Source organism: Mustelus asterias, unplaced genomic scaffold (assembly GCF_964213995.1).
Source record: "Mustelus asterias unplaced genomic scaffold, sMusAst1.hap1.1 HAP1_SCAFFOLD_1729, whole genome shotgun sequence".
Taxonomy (NCBI): domain Eukaryota; kingdom Metazoa; phylum Chordata; class Chondrichthyes; order Carcharhiniformes; family Triakidae; genus Mustelus; species Mustelus asterias.
The window spans coordinates 12,282-33,957 of NW_027591674.1; the positions used below are offsets into that span (position 1 = coordinate 12,282).

A 21,676-nucleotide genomic window follows, 5' to 3' on the forward strand; every position below is an offset into this window, starting at 1 on the left:
AGGTGGGGCCTTAGGGGCTGGTGGGGGGAGGGGTAGGGAGGTGAGGGGAGTGAGGGGGAGGGACAAAGACCTTAGCTCAATCATGGCGAGTCCCAACCCTTGTTACCCCATGAGGCCCCGAGTTGCCCTCTGTTACCAGAGGGTGGGGGAAAGGTGGGGTGGGGGTGATAGCGGGGGGGGGGGGGTGCTTGGAGCACTTCCTGTGAGCTAAATTTTAATTCGATTGGTTGAGATTCCTTTCAGCAGATTTGGGGTTGGATTGGCGGATAAATTTAACAAGGCCTCATTCCCGATTGTTAGCGCCCTGATTCCTGGGTAGGCCCCACCCCGGCCCCCGGTTGCCATGGAGACCGTCACCCCCCCCCCCCCCCCCACCCCCTCCGATCGCACGTTGATGAGTCCAAAAATTAAAGTTGCTTTGTTTGAATTGAGATGGGGGGGGGAGGCATAAAATTCAAATAGCCTTCCCCGCCCCCCCCCCCCCCCCCCGCGCACCCCCCGACTCCAATGCCCACTTCTACACAGGCTCCTCCATGGCCTGCTCTGGGTCCTTCCCTGCGTCGGCCTTGACCGCTTCTTTGGGCTCCTCGGGGTCCTGGTGATGTAGCTCGATGAGAAGGATGTAGATCAGGCAGCCGAGGACGCCCCCGATAAGTGGGGCAATGATGGGAATCCACCACCATCCATTTCCGGCCCTGCCACAGATATAAATCGACGTCAATTTTCAGAGGACACAAAGCTGGATGGCTGGGGGTGAGCTGTGAGGAGGGTGCCCCAGCTGAGCGGGTGGGGATAAATGTGAGGTTATCCACTTAGGGAGCAATAATAGGAAGGCAGATTATTATTTGAATGGGTGTAGACTGAGAGAGGTGAGTAAAAGTCAGAGAGGTTTACAGCATGGAAACAGGCCCTTCGGCCCAACGTGTCCATACCGCCCCTTTTTAAAACGCCTAAGTTAGTCCTAATTACCCACGTTTGCCCTCTATACCCATGCAACTGTCTAAACACTTTTTAAAAGACAAAATTGTACCCGCCTCTACTACTGCCTCTGGCAGCTCGTTCCAGACTCTCACCACCCTCTGTGTGAAAAAATTGCCCCTCTGGACCCTCTCACCTTAAACCCCTGCCCTCTAGTTTTAGACTCCCCTACCTTTGGGGAAAGATATTGACTCTCTAGCTGATCTGTGCCCCTCATTATTTTATAGACCTCTATAAGATCACCCCTCAGCCTCCTACGCTCCAGAGAAAAAAGTCCCAGTCTATCCAGCCTCTCCTTATAACTCAAACCATCAAGTCCCGGGAGCATCCGAGTAAATCTTTTCTGCACTCTTTGTAGTTTAATAATATCCTTTCTATAATAGGGTGACTAGAACTGTACACAGTATTCCAAGTGTGGCCTTACCAATGTCTTGTACAACTTCAACAAGACGTCCCAACTCCTAGAATCATAGAAATCATAGAAACCCTACAGTACAGAAAGAGGCCATTCGGCCCATTGAGTCTGCACCGACCACAATCCCACCCAGGCCCCACCCCCATATCCCTACACATTTTACCCACTAATCCCTCTAATCTACGCATCCCAGGACACTAAGGGGCAATTTAGCATGGCCAATCAACCTAACCCGCACATCTTTGGACTGTGGGAGGAAACCGGAGCACCCGGAGGAAACCCATGCAGACACGAGGAGAATGTGCAAACTCCACACAGACAGTGACCCAAGCCGGGAATCGAACCCAGGTCCCTGGAGCTGTGAAGCAGCAATGCTAACCACTGTGCTACCGTGCCGCCCCTGTATTCAATGTTCAATGAATGTGGATAAATGTGACGTTATCCACATTGGTAAAATAAGTAAAGTAATGTTTATTTATTAGTGTCACAAGTCGGCTTATATTAACACTGCAATGAAGTTACTGTGAAAATCCCCTAGTCGCCACACTCCTGTTCGGGTAACACTGAGGGAGAATTTAGCACGGCCGATGCACCCCAACCAATACGTCTTTCGGACTGTGGGAGGAAACCGGAGCACCCGGAGGAAACCCACGCAGACACGGGGAGAATGTGCAAACTCCGCACAGACAGTGACCCAAGCCGGGAATCGAACCCGGGTCCCTGGCGCTGTGAGGCAGCTGTGCTAACCCACTGTGTCACCGTGCCGCCCTAAAATAAAATTCATAGACACATAGAAACGAGAAGCAGGAGGAGGCCATTCGGCCCTTCCAACCTGCTCCGCCATTCATTCTGATCATGGCTGATCATCGAATTCAATATCCTGATTCCCCCCCCATATCCCTCGATCCCTTTAGCCCCAAGAGCTAGATCTAATTCCTTCTCCAAATCACACAACGTTTTGGCCTCAACTACTTTCTGTGGGAGTGAATTCCACACATTCACCACCCTCTGGGTGAAGAAATTTCTCCTCACCTCAGTCCTAAAAGGTTTACCCCTTATCCTCAAACTATGACCCCCCCTAGTTCTGGACTCCCCCCACCATTGGGAACATTCTTTCTGAATCCACCCTGTTAGAATTTTATAAGTTTCTATGAGATCCCCTCTCACTCTTCTAAACTCCAGTGAATATAATCCTCACCGACTTAGTCTCTCCTCATGTGACACACCTGCCATCCCAGGAATCAGCCTGGTAAACCTTTGCTGCGCTCCCTCTATAGCAAGGACATCCTTCCTCAGATAGGGAGCCCAAAACTGTACACAATACTCCAGGTGTGGCCTCACCAACACCCTGTACAATTGCAGCAAAACATCCCTATCCCGATACTCAAATCCTCTCGCTATGGAGGCCAACATACCATCTGCCTTCTTTACTGCCTGCTGTACCTGCGCGCTTACTCTCAGCGACTGATGCACGAGGACTCCAAGGTCTCGCTGAGTATCCACCTCTCTCAATTTACACCCGTTCGAGTAATAATCTGCCTTCCTATTATTGACACGGGGCGGCATGGTAGCACAGTGGATTGGCCATGCTAAATTGCCCCTTAGTGTCCAAAGATGTGCGGGTTAGGTGGATTGGCCATGCTAAATTGGCCCTTAGTGTCCAAAGATGTGCAGGTTAGGTGGATTGGCCATGTTAAATTGTCTCTTAGTGTCCAAAGATGTGCAGGTTAGGTGGATTGGCCATGCTAAATTGGCCCTTAGTGTCCAAAGATGTGCAGGTTAGGTGGATTGGCCATGCTAAATTGTCTCTTAGTGTCCAAAGATGTCCGGTTAGGTGGATTGGCCATGCTAAATTGGCCCTTAGTGTCCAAAGATGTGCAGGTTAGGTGGATTGGCCATGCTAAATTGTCTCTTAGTGTCCAAAGATGTCCAGTTAGGTGGATTGGCCATGCTAAATTGGCCCTTAATGTCCAAAGATGCGCAGGTTAGGTGGATTGGCCGTGCTAAATTGTCTCTTAGTGTCCAAAGATGTCCGGTTAGGTGGATTGGCCATGTTAAATTGGCCCTTAGTGTCCAAAGATGTGATTAGGTGGATTCGCCATGCTAAATTGTCCCTTAGTGTCCAAAGATGTGCGGGTTAGGTGGATTGGCCATGCTAAATTGTCCCTTAGTGTCCAAAGATGTCCGGTTAGGTGGATTGGCCATGCTAAATTGCCCCTTAGTGTCCAAAGATGTGCAGGTTAGGTGGATTGGCCATGCTAAATTGCCGCTTAGTGTCCAAAGATCATAGAATCATAGAAACCCTACAGTGCAGAAGGAGGCCATTCGGCCCATCGAGTCTGCACCGACCACAATCCCACCCAGGCCCTACCCCCACATACTTACCCGCTAATCCCTCTAACCTACACATCTCAGGACACTAAGGGGCAATTTAGCATGGCCAATCAACCTAACCTGCACATCTTTGGACTGTGGGAGGAAACCGGAGCACCCGGAGGAAACCCACGCAGACACGAGGAGAATGTGCAAACTCCACACAGACAGTGACCCAAGCCGGGAATCGAACCCGGGTCCCTGGAGCTGTGAAGCAGCAGTGCTAACCCACTGTGCTACCGTGCCGCCCATGTGTAGGTTAGGTGGATTGGCCATGCTAAATTGCCCCTTAGTGTCCAAAGATGTGTAGGTTAGGTGGATTGGCCATGCTAAATTGCCCCTCAGAGTCCAAAGATGTGCAGGTTAGGTGGATTGGCCATGCTAAATTGCCCCTTAGTGTCCAAAGATGTGTAGGTTAGGTGGATTGGCCATGCTAAATTGCCCCTCAGAGTCCAAAGGTGTGTAGGTTAGGTGGGTTGGCCATGCTAAATTGCCCCTCAGAGTCCAAAGATGTGCAGGTTAGGTGGATTGGCCATGCTAAATTGCCCCTTAGTGTCCAAAGATGTGCGGGTTAGGGTGGGTTGGCCGTGCTAAATTGCCCCTTAGTGTCCAAAGATGCGTCGGTTAGGTGGATTGGCCATGCTAAATTGCCCCTCAGAGTCCAAAGATGTGCAGGTTAGGTGGATTGGCCGTGCTAAATTGCCCCTCAGTGTCCAAAGATGTGTGGGTTAGGTGGATTGGCCGTGCTAAATTGCCCCTTAGTGTCAGGGGGATTAGCTAGGATAAATACATGGGGTTATGGGGATAGGGTGGGATTGTGGTCTGTACAGACTCGATGGGCCAAATGGCCTCCTCCTGTACTGTAGGGATTCTATGATTCTTTGAAGAAGGAAATTGCTCAACGTAAATGTGATGTCAGTTCTATTTAGTTACCCAGATGGATGTATTTCGATCAACGCCTTGTGAATTTGTTGCATTTGCATGTAAATCGTCTGTGATCCGTATGTCAAGTGTATGTTCAGGCAGGGTACTTACGTGAACACCTCAATGCCCCAGCCCGCCATGAAGGTGAACAGCCGCGGGCCAAGGTCTCTTGCTGGGTTGATGGCGTAGCCTGTGTTGGCACCCATGCCAAGCCCAATAAAGAACACCGCAATGGAGGTGAGGGGGGGTTGTAAGAATGGCGGAATACCCGCGTTCTTGCTGTCGCCAATGCACAGGATGCAGAAGAGCAAGGTGGCAGTGCCAATTACCTGCGGACAAAGGCAAGAGGTCTTATTGACTACTGCTCAAGGTCTAGTGATACCCTCCAATGTTTGATTCCAATCCATCACGCAAACCAGCCTCCCATCCATTGACTCTGTCAACACTTCCCGCTGCCTCGGGAAAAGCAGCCGGCGTAATCAAGGTCCCCGACGCACCCCGGACATTCTCAGAAGACGAAGGAAATTTGGCATGTCCGCTACGACTCTCACCAACTTTTACAGATGCACCATAGAAAGCATTCTTTCTGGTTGTATCACAGCTTGGTATGGGGCTCCTGCTCTGCCCAAGACCGCGAGGAACTACAAAGGTTCGTGAATGTAGCCCAATCCATCACGCAAACCAGCCTCCCATCCATTGACTCTGTCTACACTTCCCGCTGCCTCGGGGAAAAGCAGCCAGCATAATCAAGGACCCCCACGCACCCCGAACATTCTCTCTTCCACCTTCTTCCGTCGGGAAAAAGATACAAAAGTCTGAGGTCACGTACCGACCGACTCAAGAACAGCTTCTTCCCTGCTGCTGTCAGACTTTTGAATGGACCGACCTCGCATTAAGTTGATCTTTCTCTACACCCTAGCTATGACTGTAACACTACATTCTGCACTCTCTCCTTTCCATCTCTATGAACGGTATGCTTTGTCTGTATAGCGCGCAAGAAATAAAACTGTCCAATAACAATCCTGGAACTCCCTCCCTAACAGCACTGTGGGTGTACCTACCCCACACACGGGGACTGACTGATGTCCAATAACAATCCTGGAACTCCCTCCCTAACAGCGCTGTAGGCGTACCTACCCCACACACGGGGACTGACTGATGTCCAATAACAATCATGGAACTCCCTCCCTAACAGCACTGTGGGTGTACCTACCCCACACACGGGGACTGACTGATGTCCAATAACAATCCCGGAACCCCCTCCCTAACAGCACTGTGGGTGTACCTACCCCACACACGGGGACTGACTGATGTCCAATAACAATCCCGGAACTCCCTCCCTAACAGCACTGAGGGTGTACCTACCCCACACGGGGACTGACTGATGTCCGATAACAATCCTGGAACTCCCTCCCTAACAGCACTGAGGGTGTACCTACCCCACACGGGGACTGACTGATGTCCAATAACAATCCTGGAACTCCCTCCCTAACAGCACTGTGGGTGTACCTACCCCACACACGGGGACTGACTGATGTCCAATAACAATCCCAGAATTCCCTTCCAAACAGCACAGTGGGTATACCTACCCCACACACGGGGACTGACTGATGTCCAATAACAATCCTGGAACTCCCTCCCTAACAGCACTGTGGGTGTACCTACCCCACACACGGGGACTGACTGATGTCCAATAACAATCCTGGAACTCCCTCCCTAATAGCACTGTGGGTGTACCTACCCCACACACGGGGACTGACTGATGTCCAATAACAATCCTGGAACTCCCTCCCTAACAGCACTGTGGGTGTACCTACCCCACACACGGGGACTGACTGATGTCCAATAACAATCCTGGAACTCCCTCTCTAACAGCACTGTGGGTGTACCTACCCCACACACGGGGACTGGCTGATGTCCAATAACAATCCTGGAACTCCCTCCCTAACAGCACTGTGGGTGTACCTACCCCACACACGGGGACTGACTGATGTCCAATAACAATCCTGGAACTCCCTCTCTAACAGCACTGTGGGTGTACCTACCCCACACACAGGGACTGACTGATGTCCAATAACAATCCTGGAGCTCACTCCCTAACAGCACTGTGGGTGTACCTACCCCACACACGGGGACTGACTGATGTCCAATAACAATCCCAGAATTCCCTTCCTAACAGCACAGTGGGTATACCTACTCCACACACGGGGACTGACTGATGTCCAATAAGAATCCTGGAACTCCCTCCCTAACAGCACTGTGGGTGTACCTACCCCACACATGGGGACTGACTGATGTCCAATAACAATCCTGGAACTCCCTCCCTAACAGCACTGTGGGTGTACCTACCCCACACACGGGGACTGACTGATGGCCAATAACAATCCTGGAGCTCCCTCCCTAACAGCACTGTGGGTGTACCTACCCCACACGGGGACTGCATTGGATTCACGATGGCAACTTCTGAAGGGCCAATTAGGGTTGGGCAATGAAACCTAGGCCTGGCCAGCGACGCTCGCGAACTGGGGATGAATAAAGAAATTAATTTGATGGCTTGGAAGTGAAGGTTTCTCTGTCATCAGGTGCCGGAGTGGGATTGGAACCTGGAACCCGAAGGTCTGTGGGGACCGCCACCTCTGGAACTCCCGGATCATCCCTCATTTCCTCAGAATGGCCGTTCGGGCCTACCTCAGTGATGAAGCCATTCTGGAGAGAGAGATATTCCACAGGGTAGGTGGCGAAGATTCCAGCAGTGCCTCTTGGTCCTCGGACGGTGAAATTCCCTTGAGAAAACTGGTGAATCGCATCTGGTGAGAGAGTACCAAATTCATCCAGGGGTCAAGGATCAGCAGGTCGTGGGACTGACCGCAACCACTAGCCCCCCCCCGCCTCGCCCACTCCAGATCCACCAAGCCAGGCCTACCCACTGTGGGAGGGTCAGTGCTGAGGGAGCGCCGCACTGTGCGAGGGTCGGTGCTGATGGAGCGCCGCACTGTGGGAGGGTCGGTGCTGAGGGAGCGCCGCACTGTGGGAGGGTCGGTGCTGAGGGAGCGCCGCACTGTGGGAGGGTCGGTGCTGAGGGAGCGCTGCACTGTGGGAGGGTCAGTGCTGAGGGAGCGCCGCACTGTGGGAGGGTCGGTGCTGAGGGAGCGCCGCACTGTGGGAGGGTCGGTGCTGAGGGAGCGCTGCACTGTGGGAGGGTCGGTGCTGAGGGAGCGCCGCACTGTGGGAGGGTCAGTGCTGAGGGAGCGCCGCACTGTGGGAGGGTCGGTGCTGAGGAAGCGCTGCACGGTGGGAGGGTCGGTGCTGAGGGAGCGCCGCACGGTGGGAGGGTCGGTGCTGAGGGAGCGCCGCACTGTGGGAGGGTCAGTGCTGAGGGAGCGCCGCACTGTGGGAGGGTCGGTGCTGAGGGAGCGCTGCACGGTGGGAGGGTCGGTGCTGAGAGAGCGCCGCACGGTGGGAGGGTCGGTGCTGAGGGAGCGCCGCACTGTGGGAGGGTCAGTGCGGAGGGAGCGCGCACTGTGGGAGGGTCAGTGCTGAGGGAGCGCCGCACTGTGGGAGGGTCAGTGCTGAGGGAGCGCCGCACTGTGGGAGGGTCAGTGCTGCGGGAGCGCCGCACTGTGGGAGGGTCAGTGCTGAGGGAGCGCCGCACTGTGGGAGGGTCAGTGCTGAGGGAGCGCCGCACTGTGGGGAGGGTCAGTGCTGAGGGAGCGCCGCACTGTGGGAGGGTCAGTGCTGAGGGAGCGCCGCACTGTGGGAGGGTCAGTGCTGAGGGAGTGCCGCACTGTGGGAGGATCGGTGCTGAGGGAGCGCCGCACTGTGGGAGGGTCAGTGCTGAGGGAGCGCCGCACTGTGGGAGGGTCAGTGCTGAGGGAGCGCCGCACTGTGGGAGGGTCGGTGCTGAGGGAGCGCCGCACTGTGGGAGGGTCAGTGCTGAGGGAGCGCCGCACTGTGGGAGGGTCGGTGCTGAGGGAGCGCCGCACTGTGGGAGGGTCGGTGCTGAGGGAGCGCCGCACTGTGGGAGGGTCGGTGCTGAGGGAGCGCCGCACTGTGGCAGGGTCAGTGCTGAAGGAGCGCTGCACTGTGGGAGGGTCAGTGCTGAGGGAGCGCCGCACTGTGGGAGGGTCGGTGCTGAGGGAGCGCCGCACTGTGGGAGGGTCAGTGCTGAGGGAGCGCCGCACTGTGGGAGGGTCAGTGCTGAGGGAGCGCCGCACTGTGAGAGGGTCAGTGCTGAGGGAGCGCCGCACTGTGGGAGGGTCAGTGCTGAGGGAGCGCCGCACTGTGAGAGGGTCAGTGCTGAGGGATGGATCCAATCCACCCTAACCCGCACATCTTTCAGACTGTGGGAGGAAACCGGAGCACCCGGAGGAAACCCACACAGACGTGGGGAGAAGGTGCAGACTCCACACAGACAGTGACCCGAGCCGGGAATCGAACCCGAGTCCTTGGCTCTGTGAGGCAGCAGTGCTAACCCACTGTGCCACGGTGCTGTCCCCAGTGACACGCTCTACATCATTGGCGATGCGCGCACGGGGGAGGGGCGCTAGTTCTATGTCAAGCTCTGTGTAGTCGGCAGGAGATCCCTAAACAAAATGGCGGGTAGTCGGCAGGATGTCCCTAAACAAAATGGCGGTATTTGTCAATGGCAGTAATTCCAAAAGGGAGACCCTTTCAGAGAGCAGGCAGTGTCGAGAGGAGATTGAGCGCCTGCGGGTGGAGGGCGCGGGGACGGCGCCCGACCTTTCCCGCCATGTCACGTACCGTAATACAGGCAGTAAGTGGTCGCCGAGGCGGTGAAGGACCCCAGGCACTCGGCAATGGTGTAGAACGGGAGCCTTTTCCACGGGAAGCGGCCAATTACGCACAGGCTGAAGGTGACGGCAGGGTTCAGGTGTGCCCCTGAAAGACAAAAAAGAGTGTTAGTGAGGGTGGGGGAGGTTCGAGACCACCGGGTAACAATTCGGGAGCGAACTGAGGACCATCGGATTGGCGTAAAAGGAGGTGCGTTGGCGCGAGGTCGGGGGGGCATTTCTCGGAAGGGAAGCAGATTCGAAAATGTCCCTTCGAATGGTCGGGGTGAAACATAGAAACCCTCCAGTACAGAAAGAGGCCATTCGGCCCATCGAGTCTGCACCGACCACAATCCCACCCAGGCCCTACCCCCATATCCCTACATATTTACCCGCTAATCCCTCTAATCTATGCATCCCAGGACACTAAGGGGCAATTTTAGCATCGCCAATCAACCTAACCCGCACATCTTTGGACTGTGGGAGGAAACCGGAGCACCCGGAGGAAACCCACGCAGACACGAGGAGAATGTGCAAACTCCACACAGACAGTGACCCGAGCCGGGAATCGAACCCAGGTCCCTGGAGCTGTGAAGCAGCAGTGCTAACCACTGTGCTACCGTGCCGTGGGGGGATATTGGATCAATGCTTCCAAGAGTGCGGGAGAGAGAAGGTTTCCCAGACTGATTCCAGGGTTTGACGTAGGAACATAGGAAGTGGGAGCAGAAGTTGACAAGTTCAGGCCTTGAACCGCGCTCCGACCAAGACTGCAAGAAACTACAAAGGGTCGTGAACGTAACACTGTCCCATCGCGCAAACCAGCCTCCCATCCATGGACTCTGTCTACTTAAGCCTCTACTTTCTCAGAAGACTAAGGAAATTTGGCATGTCAGCTACGACTCTCACCAACTTTTACAGATGCTCCATAGAAATCATTCTTTCTGGTTGTATCACAGCTTGGTATGGGGCTCCTGCTCTGCCCAAGACCGCAAGGAACTACAAAAGGTCGTGAATGTAGCCCAATCCATCACGCAAACCAGCCTCCCATCCATTGACTCTGTCTACACTTCCCGCTGCCTCGGGAAAAGCATCCAGCATAATCAAGGATCCCCACGCACCCCGGACATTCTCTCTTCCACCTTCTTCCTTCAGGAAAAAGATACAAAAGTCTGAGGTCACGTACCGACCGACTCAAGAACAGCTTCTTCCCTGCTGCTGTCAGACTTTTGAATGGACCTACCTCGCGTTAAGTTGATCTTTCTCTACACCCTTGCTATGACTGTAACGCTACATTCTGCACTCTCTCCTTTCCTACTCCCCTATGTACTCCATGAACGGTATGCTGTGTCTGTATAGTGTGCAAGAAACAATACTTTCACTGTATCCCAATACATGTGACAATAATAAATCAAATCTATGTACTCTATGAACGGTATGCTTTGTCTGTATAGCGCGCAAGAAACAATACTTTTCACTGTGTCCTAATACATGTGACAAAAATACATCAGATCAAATTCCTAATTCCTATGTTCCAAAAATGGCAGGGGTATGGATGGGGGTTGGGGGTGGGTGGGGTTGGGGGGTTGCGGAGGTTGGGGGACATGGTGGACGTTGGGGACAGAGCCCCTCTCTAGTGGGGGGGGAATGTTTCCGGACAATTTAGCTCCTTGACCCTGTCTTAGCGCTCAGTGAGACCAGGCCTGACCTGCGGCCTAGCGACATCCGCCTACCCTAGGCCTGGAGCCCCTTGACACCTGACAGTCGATCCAGATTGAGGCCTTGGAGCAACAGGCTTCCAAACCTCAATCCCCCATCGCCCCCCAATCTGGGCAGCAAACAGCTTCCCACGTTCACGTCCTTTCATTGATTGGTCGCTCCACTTGCCTGCACTAGGCCGCAAATCCAGAAATGGGCCTAAATATTCCCTCCCCACTCGACCGACAAACCTTCTGATCTCCGGAACGCGAATCCAAACGGCCTCAAATGTTCAGAATTCCAGGCGGATTCTGGAAATCACACCTCGACATAACTTAACCCTCGGAATCCCGTCTGTCATCCCAATGATTCCGTATTACCCAAGGTTGTATCCACATCTGCTTTCTATACATAAACCACCCTGACCCCTCGATTAGATTCCAGTCTGTAACCCACTCCCGGGTATCTGTTATTCTATACATAAACCACCCTGACCCCTCGATTAGATTCCAGTCTGTAACCCACTCCCGGGTATCTGTTATTCTATATATAAAGCACCCCAAACCCCTCGATTAGATTCCAGTCTGTAACTCACTCCCGGGTATCTGTTATTCTATATATAAACCACCCCAAACCCCTCGATTAGATTCCAGTCTGTAACTCACTCCCGGGTACCTGTTATTACATATATAAAGCACCCCGAACCCCTCGATTAGCTTCCAGTCTGTAACTCACTCCCGGGTATCTGTTATTCTATATATAAACCACCCCGAACCCTTCGATTAGATTCCAGTCTGTAACTCACTCCCGGGTATCTGTTATTCTATATATAAACCATCCCGAACCCCTCGATTAGATTCCAGTCTGTAACCCACTCCCGGGTATCTGTTATTCTATACATAAATCACCCTGACCCCTCGATTAGATTCCAGTCTGTAACTCACTCCCGGGTATCTGTTATTCTATATATAAACCACCCCGAACCCCTCGATTAGATTCCAGTCTGTAACTCACTCCCGGGTATCTGTTATTCTATATATAAACCACCCCGAACCCCTCGATTATATTCCAGTCTGTAACTCACTCCCGGGTATCTGTTATTCTATATATAAACCACCCTGAACCCCTCGATTAGATTCCAGTCTGTAACTCACTCCCGGGTATCTGTTATTCTATATATAAACCACCCCAAACCCCTCGATTAGATTCCAGTCTGTAACTCACTCCCGGGTACCTGTTATTACATATATAAAGCACCCCGAACCCCTCGATTAGATTCCAGTCTGTAACTCACTCCCGGGTATCTGTTATTCTATATATAAACCACCCCGAACCCTTCGATTAGATTCCAGTCTCTAACTCACTCCCGGGTATCTGTTATTCTATATATAAACCACCCCGAACCCCTCGATTAGATTCCAGTCTGTAACTCACACCTGGGTATCTGTTATTCTATATATAAACCACCCCGAACCCCTCGATCAGATTCCAGTCTGTAACTCACTCCCGGGTATCTGTTATTCTATATACAAACCACCCCGAACCCCTCGATTAGATTCCAGTCTGTAACTCACTCCCGGGTATCTGTTATTCTATATATAAACCACCCCGAACCCCTCGATTAGATTCCAGTCTGTAACTCACTCCCGGGTATCTGTTATTCTATATATAAACCACCCCGAACCCCTCGATTAGATTCCAGTCTGTAACTCACTCCCGGGTATCTGTTATTCTATATATAAACCACCCCGAACCCCTCGATTAGATTCCAGTCTGTAACTCACACCTGGGTATCTGTTATTCTATATATAAACCACCCCGAACCCCTCGATTAGCTTCCAGTCTGTAACTCACTCCCGGGTATCTGTTATTCTATATATAAACCACCCTGAGCCCCTCGATTAGATTCCAGTCAGTAACTCACTCCCGGGTATCTGTTATTCTATATATAAACCGCCCCGAACCCCTCGATTAGATTCCAGTCTGTAACTCACTCCCGGGTATCTGTTATTCTATATATAAACCACCCCGAACCCCTCGATTACATTCCAGTCTCTAACTCACTCCCGGGTATCTGTTATTCTATATATAAACCACCCTGAACCTCTCGATTAGATTCCAGTCTGTAACTCACACCTGGGTATCTGTTATTCTATATATAAACCACCCCGAACCCCTCGATCAGATTCCAGTCTGTAACTCACTCCCGGGTATCTGTTATTCTATATATAAAACACCCCGAACCCCTCGATTAGATTCCTGGCTGTAACACACTCCCGGGTATCTGTTATTCTATATATAAACCACCCTGAACCCCTCGATTAGATTCCAGTCTGTAACACACTCCCGGGTATCTGTTATTCTATATATAAACCACCCTGAACCCCTCGATTCGATTTCAGTCTGTAACTCACTCCGGGTATCTGTTAGTCTATATATAAACCACCCCGAACCCCTCGATTAGATTCCAGTCTGTAACTCACTCCCGGGTATCTGTTATTCTATATATAAACCACCCCGAACCCCTCGATTAGATTCCAGTCTGTAACTCACTCCCCGCTATCTGTTATTCTATATATAAACCACCCCGAACACCTCGATTAGATTCCGTCTGTAACTCACTCCCGGGTATCTATTATTCTATATATAAACCACCCTGAACCCCTCGATTAGATTCCAGTCTGTAACTCACTCCCGGGTATCTGTTATTCTATATATAAACCACCCCGAACCCCTCGATTAGATTCCAGTCTGTAACTCACTCCCGGGTATCTGTTATTCCCTATTTAAACCACCCCGAACCCCCCGATTAGATTCCAGTCTGTAACTCACCCCCAGGTATCTGTTATTCTATATATAAACCACCCCGAACCCCTCGATTACATTCCAGTCTGTTACTCACTCCCGGGTACCTGTTATTCTATATATAAACCACCCCGAACCCCTCGATTAGATTCCAGTCTGTAACTCACTCCCGGGTATCTGTTATTCTATATATAAACCACCCCGAACCCCTCAATTAGATTCCAGTCTGTAACTCACTCCCGGGTATCTGTTATTCTATATATAAACCCCCCTGATGCGCGTCAATGAGCACCTGGAATCAAGGCTTTGGTATTGAAGGCTTTAATACAGTAACAATGAAACTACTAACACGAATACACCAGTTCAGACTGAAGGGGTCCTGCCGGAGCAGGGGGTCTTATACCCTGCCACCGGAGGCGGAACCCCACTGGAATGTGCCATGATAACACTTATAACAGGTAAACACCCTAACCCAACAACATAGTACAACCCCCACAGTAACAACACCCTAGCCCAACAGTAACATAATAACAACCCCCAGTGGTGAACCAACGATGGTTCACCACATTCACCCCTCCTTTAGGAACAAAAGGTGGCGGGGTGGACGAAAACAGACAATAACAAAAAAAATAACAGGATTCACAAGTCCAGACGGTCTGGAGGACCGCACCGACGCTGCGATCTCCTCAACACCGGTTGCGAAACCGGAGCAGGTGCCGATCTCTTCAACACCGGTTGCGAAAACGGAGCAGGTGCTTGTGGTAGCTCTCTCAAAGTAACCTCTGGCTGTCCCCTCAAGGACTCCCGGGCCGGCCGGCCCTGGTGAGGCGATGGTGCAGGGGATCCTGGAACGTTTGGTGGTAGTGGTGGTGGTGATGATGATGATGGTGGCGCCGATCTCCGAGTCTCAGGCAAGCTGTACATGGGAGTAAAAGTGTTATGCACTGGTCCCGGTGCTGACCGCGCCACGTCTGGGGAAGTAATGAGGAGTAGTGGATCTGTGACTGGGGGAATAGGAGCGACAGGGGTTGCTACGTCCCCTGCGGGCGCCAGGTCTCTAATGGAGACAGTGTCCTCTCGCCCGTCAGGATATGCCACATAGGCATACTGAGGGTTGGCGTGGAGGAGTTGGACCGGTTCGACCAAGGGGTCGGACTTGCGAGCCCTCACATGGCGCCGCAGAAGGACGGGTCCTGGGTACGTCAACCAGGCTGGCAATGAGGTCCCCGAGGACGACTTCCGAGGGAATGAGAACATCCTCTCGTGGGGAGTAGCATTGGTTGCCGTACACAGGAGGGAGCGGATAGCATGGAGCGCATTTGGAAGGACCTCCTGCCAACGGGAGACTGGAAGGCCCCTGGATTTCAGTGCCAGTAGGACAGCCTTCCAGACTGTAGCATTCTCCCTTTCCACCTGTCCGTTACCCCTAGGGTTGTAGCTCGTGGTTCTACTAGAGGCAATCCCGAATGAGAGCAGGAATTGCCTCAAGTCGTTGCTCATGAACGACGAGCCCCTGTCGCTATGAATATAGCAGGGGTACCCGAACAGGGTAAAAAGTTCACTGAAAACCTTGATGACGGTGGCAGTTGACGTGTCCGCACAGGGGAAAACAAACGGAAACCGGGAATATTCGTCTATTATATTGAGAAAATAGACATTCCGGTCCGTTGAGGGAAGGGGGCCCTTAAAATCCACACTCAGCCTCTCAAAAGGGCGAGTGGCCTTGACCAATTGTGCCCGGTCTGGTCGATAAAAGTGTGGTTTGCATTCTGCGCAAATCCGACAGCTTCTAGTAACTGACCTGACATCCTCCACCGAGTAGGGCAGGTTGCGGGCTTTGATGAAGTGGTAGAGTCTGGTGACTCCAGGATGACACAGATCATTGTGGAGAGCCTTCAAGCGGTCCTCCTGCATGATGGCGCATGTTCCGCGCGAGAGGGCATCCGAGGGCTCATTGAGCTTCCCTGGACGATACATAATATCGTAATTATAGGTGGAGAGCTCAATTCTCCACCGCAAGATCTTATCGTTCTTGATCTTGCCCCTCTGCGTGTTACTGAACATAAACGCCACGGATCGTTGATCCGTGATCAGGGTGAACCGCTTACCTGCCAGGTAATGGCGCCAGTGTCTGACTGCCTCCACAATGGCCTGAGCCTCCTTCTCCACCGCTGAGTGCCGAATCTCTGGGCCTTGAAGGGTGCGGGAAAAAAACGCGACGGGCCTGCCTGCCTGGTTTAGTGTGGCGGCTAGGGCGAAGTCCGATGCATCACTCTCCACCTGGAAAGGGATGGATTCATCCACCGCGTGCATCGTGGCTTTCGAGATGTCGCTTTTCAAAACCTTGAAGGCCAATTGGGCCTCCGGCGTAAGTGGGAAGGTCGTGGACTTAATGAGCGGACGAGCTTTGTCCGCGTAGTTGGGGACCCACTGTGCATAATACGAAAAGAACCCGAGGCATCTCCTCAGTGCTTTCGTGCTAGCGGGCAAGGGAAGTTCAGTGAGTGGTCGCATACGGTCTGGATCAGGGCCAATGACCCCGTTTTCCACCACGTATCCGAGGATGGCTAACTTACGCGTACGGAATACGCACTTCTCCCTGTTATAGGTCAGATTCAGGCGAGATGCAGTGCGCAGAAAGTGTTGGAGATTCGTGTCGTGGTCCTGCTGGTCATGGCCGCAGATGGTGACGTTATCCAGGTACGGGAAGGTAGCCCGCAACCCGTTCTGGTCCACCATTCGGTCCATAGCACGCTGGAAGACCGAGACCCCATTGGTGACACCAAATGGAACCCTGAGGAATTGGTATAGACGACCATCCGCCTCAAAGGCCGTATATTGTCGGTCCTCTGGGCGGATGGGGAGTTGATGGTAGGCGGACTTAAGGTCTATGGTAGAAAACACTCGGTACTGCGCAATCTGATTGACCATATCAGAAATGCGCGGGAGAGGATACGCATCCAGCTGCGTGTATCTATTAATGGTCTGACTATAGTCGATGACCATCCGAGGTTTGTTCCCGCTTTTGACTACCACGACCTGCGCTCTCCACGGACTAGCACTGGCCTGTATGATCCCTTCCTTGAGGAGCCGCTGAACCTCAGATCTAATAAAGATCCGGTCCTCAGCGCTGTAACGCCTACTTTTAGTAGCGATGGGCTTGCAGCCAGGTACCAGATTTTTAAAAAGGGATGGTGTCGTGATCTTCAGGGTGGATAGATTGCACGCGGGGCGCTTTGGGCAATTTGGAGGCTGCGGCTGGTTCCCTACTGCCAGTGAAGGGAGTGGCCCACCGTACTGTAGGATCACACTCTTCATGTGGACCATAAAGTTTAGTCCGAGGAGAATTGGCGCGCAAAGGTGAGGTAGCACAAGGAGCCTGTATTGCTCGTAAACTGTGCCCTGTACCTCAAGAGTTACCATACATCGTCCTTGGATCGGTACAGACCGGGACTGTGATGCCATGGAAATTGTCTGTTTGGCAGGGAGAACCCGGAGTCCACACCTTTTAGCAGTTTCAGGGTGTATGAAACTTTCGGTGCTCCCACTGTCAAACAGACAATTCACAGTTCTGCCACTAACCTTTACCTCCATCATGGAATGTTCCAGTCTGTAATGCCTGGTCTGATCCAGAGAGATCGACGCCACCGTTGGCCCCTGGGCGTCACTGCATGCTGCCGATGTGGATGCTGAGGACCCCTGCTGGTCGCTGCTGCATGCTGCCGATGTGGATGCTGAGGACCCCTGCTGGTCGCTCCTAGTCGTCGTGGACCATGATGGCCGCCCCCATGAATCGCACGTGGGCGAGGGCGCCAAGCGCAGCGACTCCTGGTGGTCTTCCTCCTCCTCTGTTTGCCACGATGGCGCCGTCCTGAGATCGCACGTGGTCGGACCTCGTGGGTACTGCGGCGCCGAAAGAGATGGTCACCGTTCTGGAGGGTTACAAGCTGCACTGCCGTTTTTAGGTTTGGACCTGCAGACTTTGCCGTAGTGGCCTTTTTTACCGCACTGGCTGCAGATTGCCGTTCTTGCCGGACACTGTTGCCGTGGATGCTTGGCCCCACCGCAAAAATAGCATCGCTGGCCACCTGGAGCTGCCGCCGTCGTCGAATCGATCTGGGAGCGCGGGTTCACGGGGCGAGGAGGGAGCAGAGCTTGCTCCAACCACGTTGACTGCACGTGGTCCTCGGGGTACAGCGCCAAGCTCTTCGACGCCGCCTCCAACCTCACGGCCATCCCCATTGCCTGGGTCAAGTTGAGTTTCCCCTTTTCTAGTAATTTAAGCCTGATGTACGAGGACCCTACCCCTGCTACGAACGCGTCTCGGGCGAGGTCGTACATGTACTGCTCGGCGGAGACGTCCTTACAGTCGCAACCCCTGGCAAGCTGCAGGAGCTCATTGGCGTAGTCCTCCATGGTTTCGCCCGACTGCCGACGTCGTGTAGCGAGGAGGTAACGAGCGTGAATCTCGTTGGGTGGCGTAATGTACCTATTCTTTAGGAGCTCGACGGCACCCTGGTAAGTGGGAGCTGCACGAATGGCTAGGTAAATCGTGTCGCTTACCCTCGCGTGGAGGACCTGGAGTCTATCACTGTCCGTAGTGATAGCTACCGAGGCTGCCAGGTAGTCCTCGAAGCACTTCCACCAATGTTCGAACGTGTTAGCTGCACCGACCGCACGTGGGTCCAGTGTCAGACGATCCGGTTTTAGGATCTGTTCCATACTCTCTGTTTACTGTATTAAATTGATGCGCGTCAATGAGCACCTGGAATCAAGGCTTTAGTATTGAAGGCTTTAATACAGTAACAATGAAACTACTAACACGAATTCACCAGTTCAGACTGAAGGGGTCCTGCCGGAGCAGGGGGTCTTATACCCTGCCACCGGAGGCGGGACCCCACTGGAGTGTGCCATGATAACACTTATAACAGGTAAACACCCTAACCCAACAACATTGTACAACCCCCACAGTAATAACACCCTAGCCCAACAGTAACATAATAACAACCCCCAGTGGTGAACCAACGATGGTTCACCACACCCTCCGAACCCCTCGATTAGATTCCAGTCTGTAACTCACTCCCGGGTATCTGTGATTCTATATATAAACCACCCCAAACCCCTCGATTAGATTCCAGTCTGTAACTCACTCCCGGGTATCTGTTATTCTATATATAAACCACCCCAAACCCCTCGATTAGATTCCAGTCTGTAACTCCCTCCCGGGTATCTGTTATTCTATATATAAACCACCCCAAACCCCTCGATTAGATTCCAGTCTGTAACTCACTCCCGGGTATCTGTTATTCTGTATATAAAGCACCCCGAACCCCTCGATTAGATTCCAGTCTGTAACTCACTCCCGCGTATCGGTTATTCTATATATAAACCACCCCGAACCCCTCGATTAGATTCCAGTCTGTAACTCACTCCTGCGTATCGGTTATTCTATATATAAACCACCCTGAACCCCTCGATTAGATTCCAGTCAGTAACTCACTCCCGGGTATCTGTTATTCTATATATAAACCACCCCGAACCCCTCGATTAGATTCCAGTCTGTAACTCACTCCCGGGTATCTGTTATTCTATATGTAAACCACCCCGAACCCCTCGATTAGATTCCAGTCTGTACCTCACTCCCGGGTATCTGTTATTCTATATATAAACCACCCCGAACCCCTCGATTAGATTCCAGTCTGTAACTCACTCCCAGGTATCTGTTATTCTATATATAAACCACCCCGAACCCCTCGATTAGATTCCAGTCTGTACCTCACTCCCGGGTATCTGTTATTCTATATATAAACCACCCCGAACCCCTCGATTAGATTCCAGTCTGTAACTCACTCCCGGGTATCTGTTATTCTATATATAAACCACCCCGAACCCCTCGATTAGATTCCAGTCTCTAACTCACTCCTGGGTATCTGTTATTCTATATATAAACCACCCCGAACCCCTCGATTAGATTCCAGTCTGTAACTCACTCCTGGGTATCTGTTATTCTATATGTAAACCACCCCGAACCCCTCGATTAGATTCCAGTCTGTAACTCACTCCCGGGTATCTGTTATTCTATATATAAACCACCCCGAACCCCTCGATTAGATTCCAGTCTGTAACTCACTCCTGGGTATCTGTTATTCTATATGTAAACCACCCCGAACCCCTCGATTAGATTCCAGTCTGTAACTCACTCCTGGGTATCTGTTATTCTATATATAAACCACCCCGAACCCCTCGATTAGATTCCAGTCTGTAACTCACTCCCGGGTATCTGTTATTCTATATGTAAACCACCCCGAACCCCTCGATTAGATTCCAGTCTGTAACTCACTCCCGGGTATCTGTTATTCTATATGTAAACCACCCCGAACCCCTCGATTAGATTCCAGTCTGTAACTCACTCCCGGGTATCTGTTATTCTATATATAAACCACCCTGAACCCCTCGATTAGATTCCAATCTGTAACTCACTCCCGGGTATCTGTTATTCTATATATAAACCACCCCGAACCCCTCGATTAGATTCCAGTCTGTAACTCACTCCCGGGTATCTGTTATTCTATATATAAACCACCCCGAACCCCTCGATTAGATTCCAGTCTGTAACTCACTCCCGGGTATCTGTTATTCTATATATAAACCACCCCGAACCCCTCGATTAGATTCCAGTCTGTAACTCACTCCCGGGTATCTGTTATTCTATATATAAACCACCCTGAACCCCTCGATTAGATTCCACTCTGTAACTCACTCCCGGGTATCTGTTATTCTATATATAAACCACCCCGAACCCCTCGATTAGATTCCAGTCTGTAACTCACTCCCGGGTATTTGTTATTCTATATATAAACCACCCCGAACCACTCGATTAGATTCCAGTCTGTAACTCACTCCCGGGTATCTGTTATTCTATATATAAACCACCCCGAACCCCTCGATTAGATTCCAGTCTGTAACTCACTCCCGGGTATCTGTTATTCTATATATAAACCACCCCGAACCCCTCGATTAGATTCCAGTCTGTAACTCACTCCCGGGTATCTGTTATTCTATATATAAACCACCCCGAACCCCTCGATTAGATTCCCGTCTGTAACTCACTCCCGGGTATCTGTTAGTCGATGTCATGCTTTACCTGAGACACCTGTCGACACGTAGATGCCAAATAAAACACCTATTGCGTAGCCAAAATTAATGGAAATGTATGTCCCCTTCTGGTCAAAGCTCGTCACCACTTGAGCGACAGTGGATGTTCCCATCAACTAAATAAGGAAAAGTTTATTATCAACACGGGTTGCATTCGTCTGAGAGAGAGAGAGAGTTCAGATATTATCACGTAGAGGGAGCTTTACTCTGTATCTAACCCCGTGCTGTACCTGTCCTGGGAGTGTTTGATGGGGACAGTGTAGAGGGAGCTTTACTCTGTATCTAACCCCGTGCTGTACCTGTCCTGGGAGTGTTTGGTGGGGGACAGTGTAGAGGGAGCTTTACTCTGTATCTAACCCCGTGCTGTACCTGTCCTGAGAGTGTTTGATGGGGACAGTGTAGAGGGAGCTTTACTCTGTATCTAACCCCGTGCTGTACCTGTCCTGGGAGTGTTTGATGGGGACAGTGTAGAGGGAGCTTTACTCTGTATCTAACCCCGTGCTGTACCTGTCCTGGGAGTGTTTGATGGGGACAGTGTAGA

General features: G+C 51.9%; 1 protein-coding gene across 1 annotated transcript in view; it reads right to left on the bottom strand.

The window, feature by feature from the left end:
• Nucleotides 1-515: 515 nt before the first annotated feature.
• LOC144488632 (aquaporin-10-like) overlaps nucleotides 516-21,676 on the bottom strand; it is a 39,522-nt gene continuing 18,361 nt past the window's right edge. The window contains exons 3-7 of the mRNA XM_078206698.1: nucleotides 21,125-21,251; nucleotides 9,452-9,589; nucleotides 7,379-7,497; nucleotides 4,802-5,019; nucleotides 516-695 (exon numbers count right to left, since the gene is read on the bottom strand). Of these exons, the coding sequence (XP_078062824.1) occupies nucleotides 518-695; nucleotides 4,802-5,019; nucleotides 7,379-7,497; nucleotides 9,452-9,589; nucleotides 21,125-21,251 (780 nt within the window). The 3' untranslated portion in view covers nucleotides 516-517. The remainder of the gene's footprint in view (nucleotides 696-4,801; nucleotides 5,020-7,378; nucleotides 7,498-9,451; nucleotides 9,590-21,124; nucleotides 21,252-21,676) is intronic.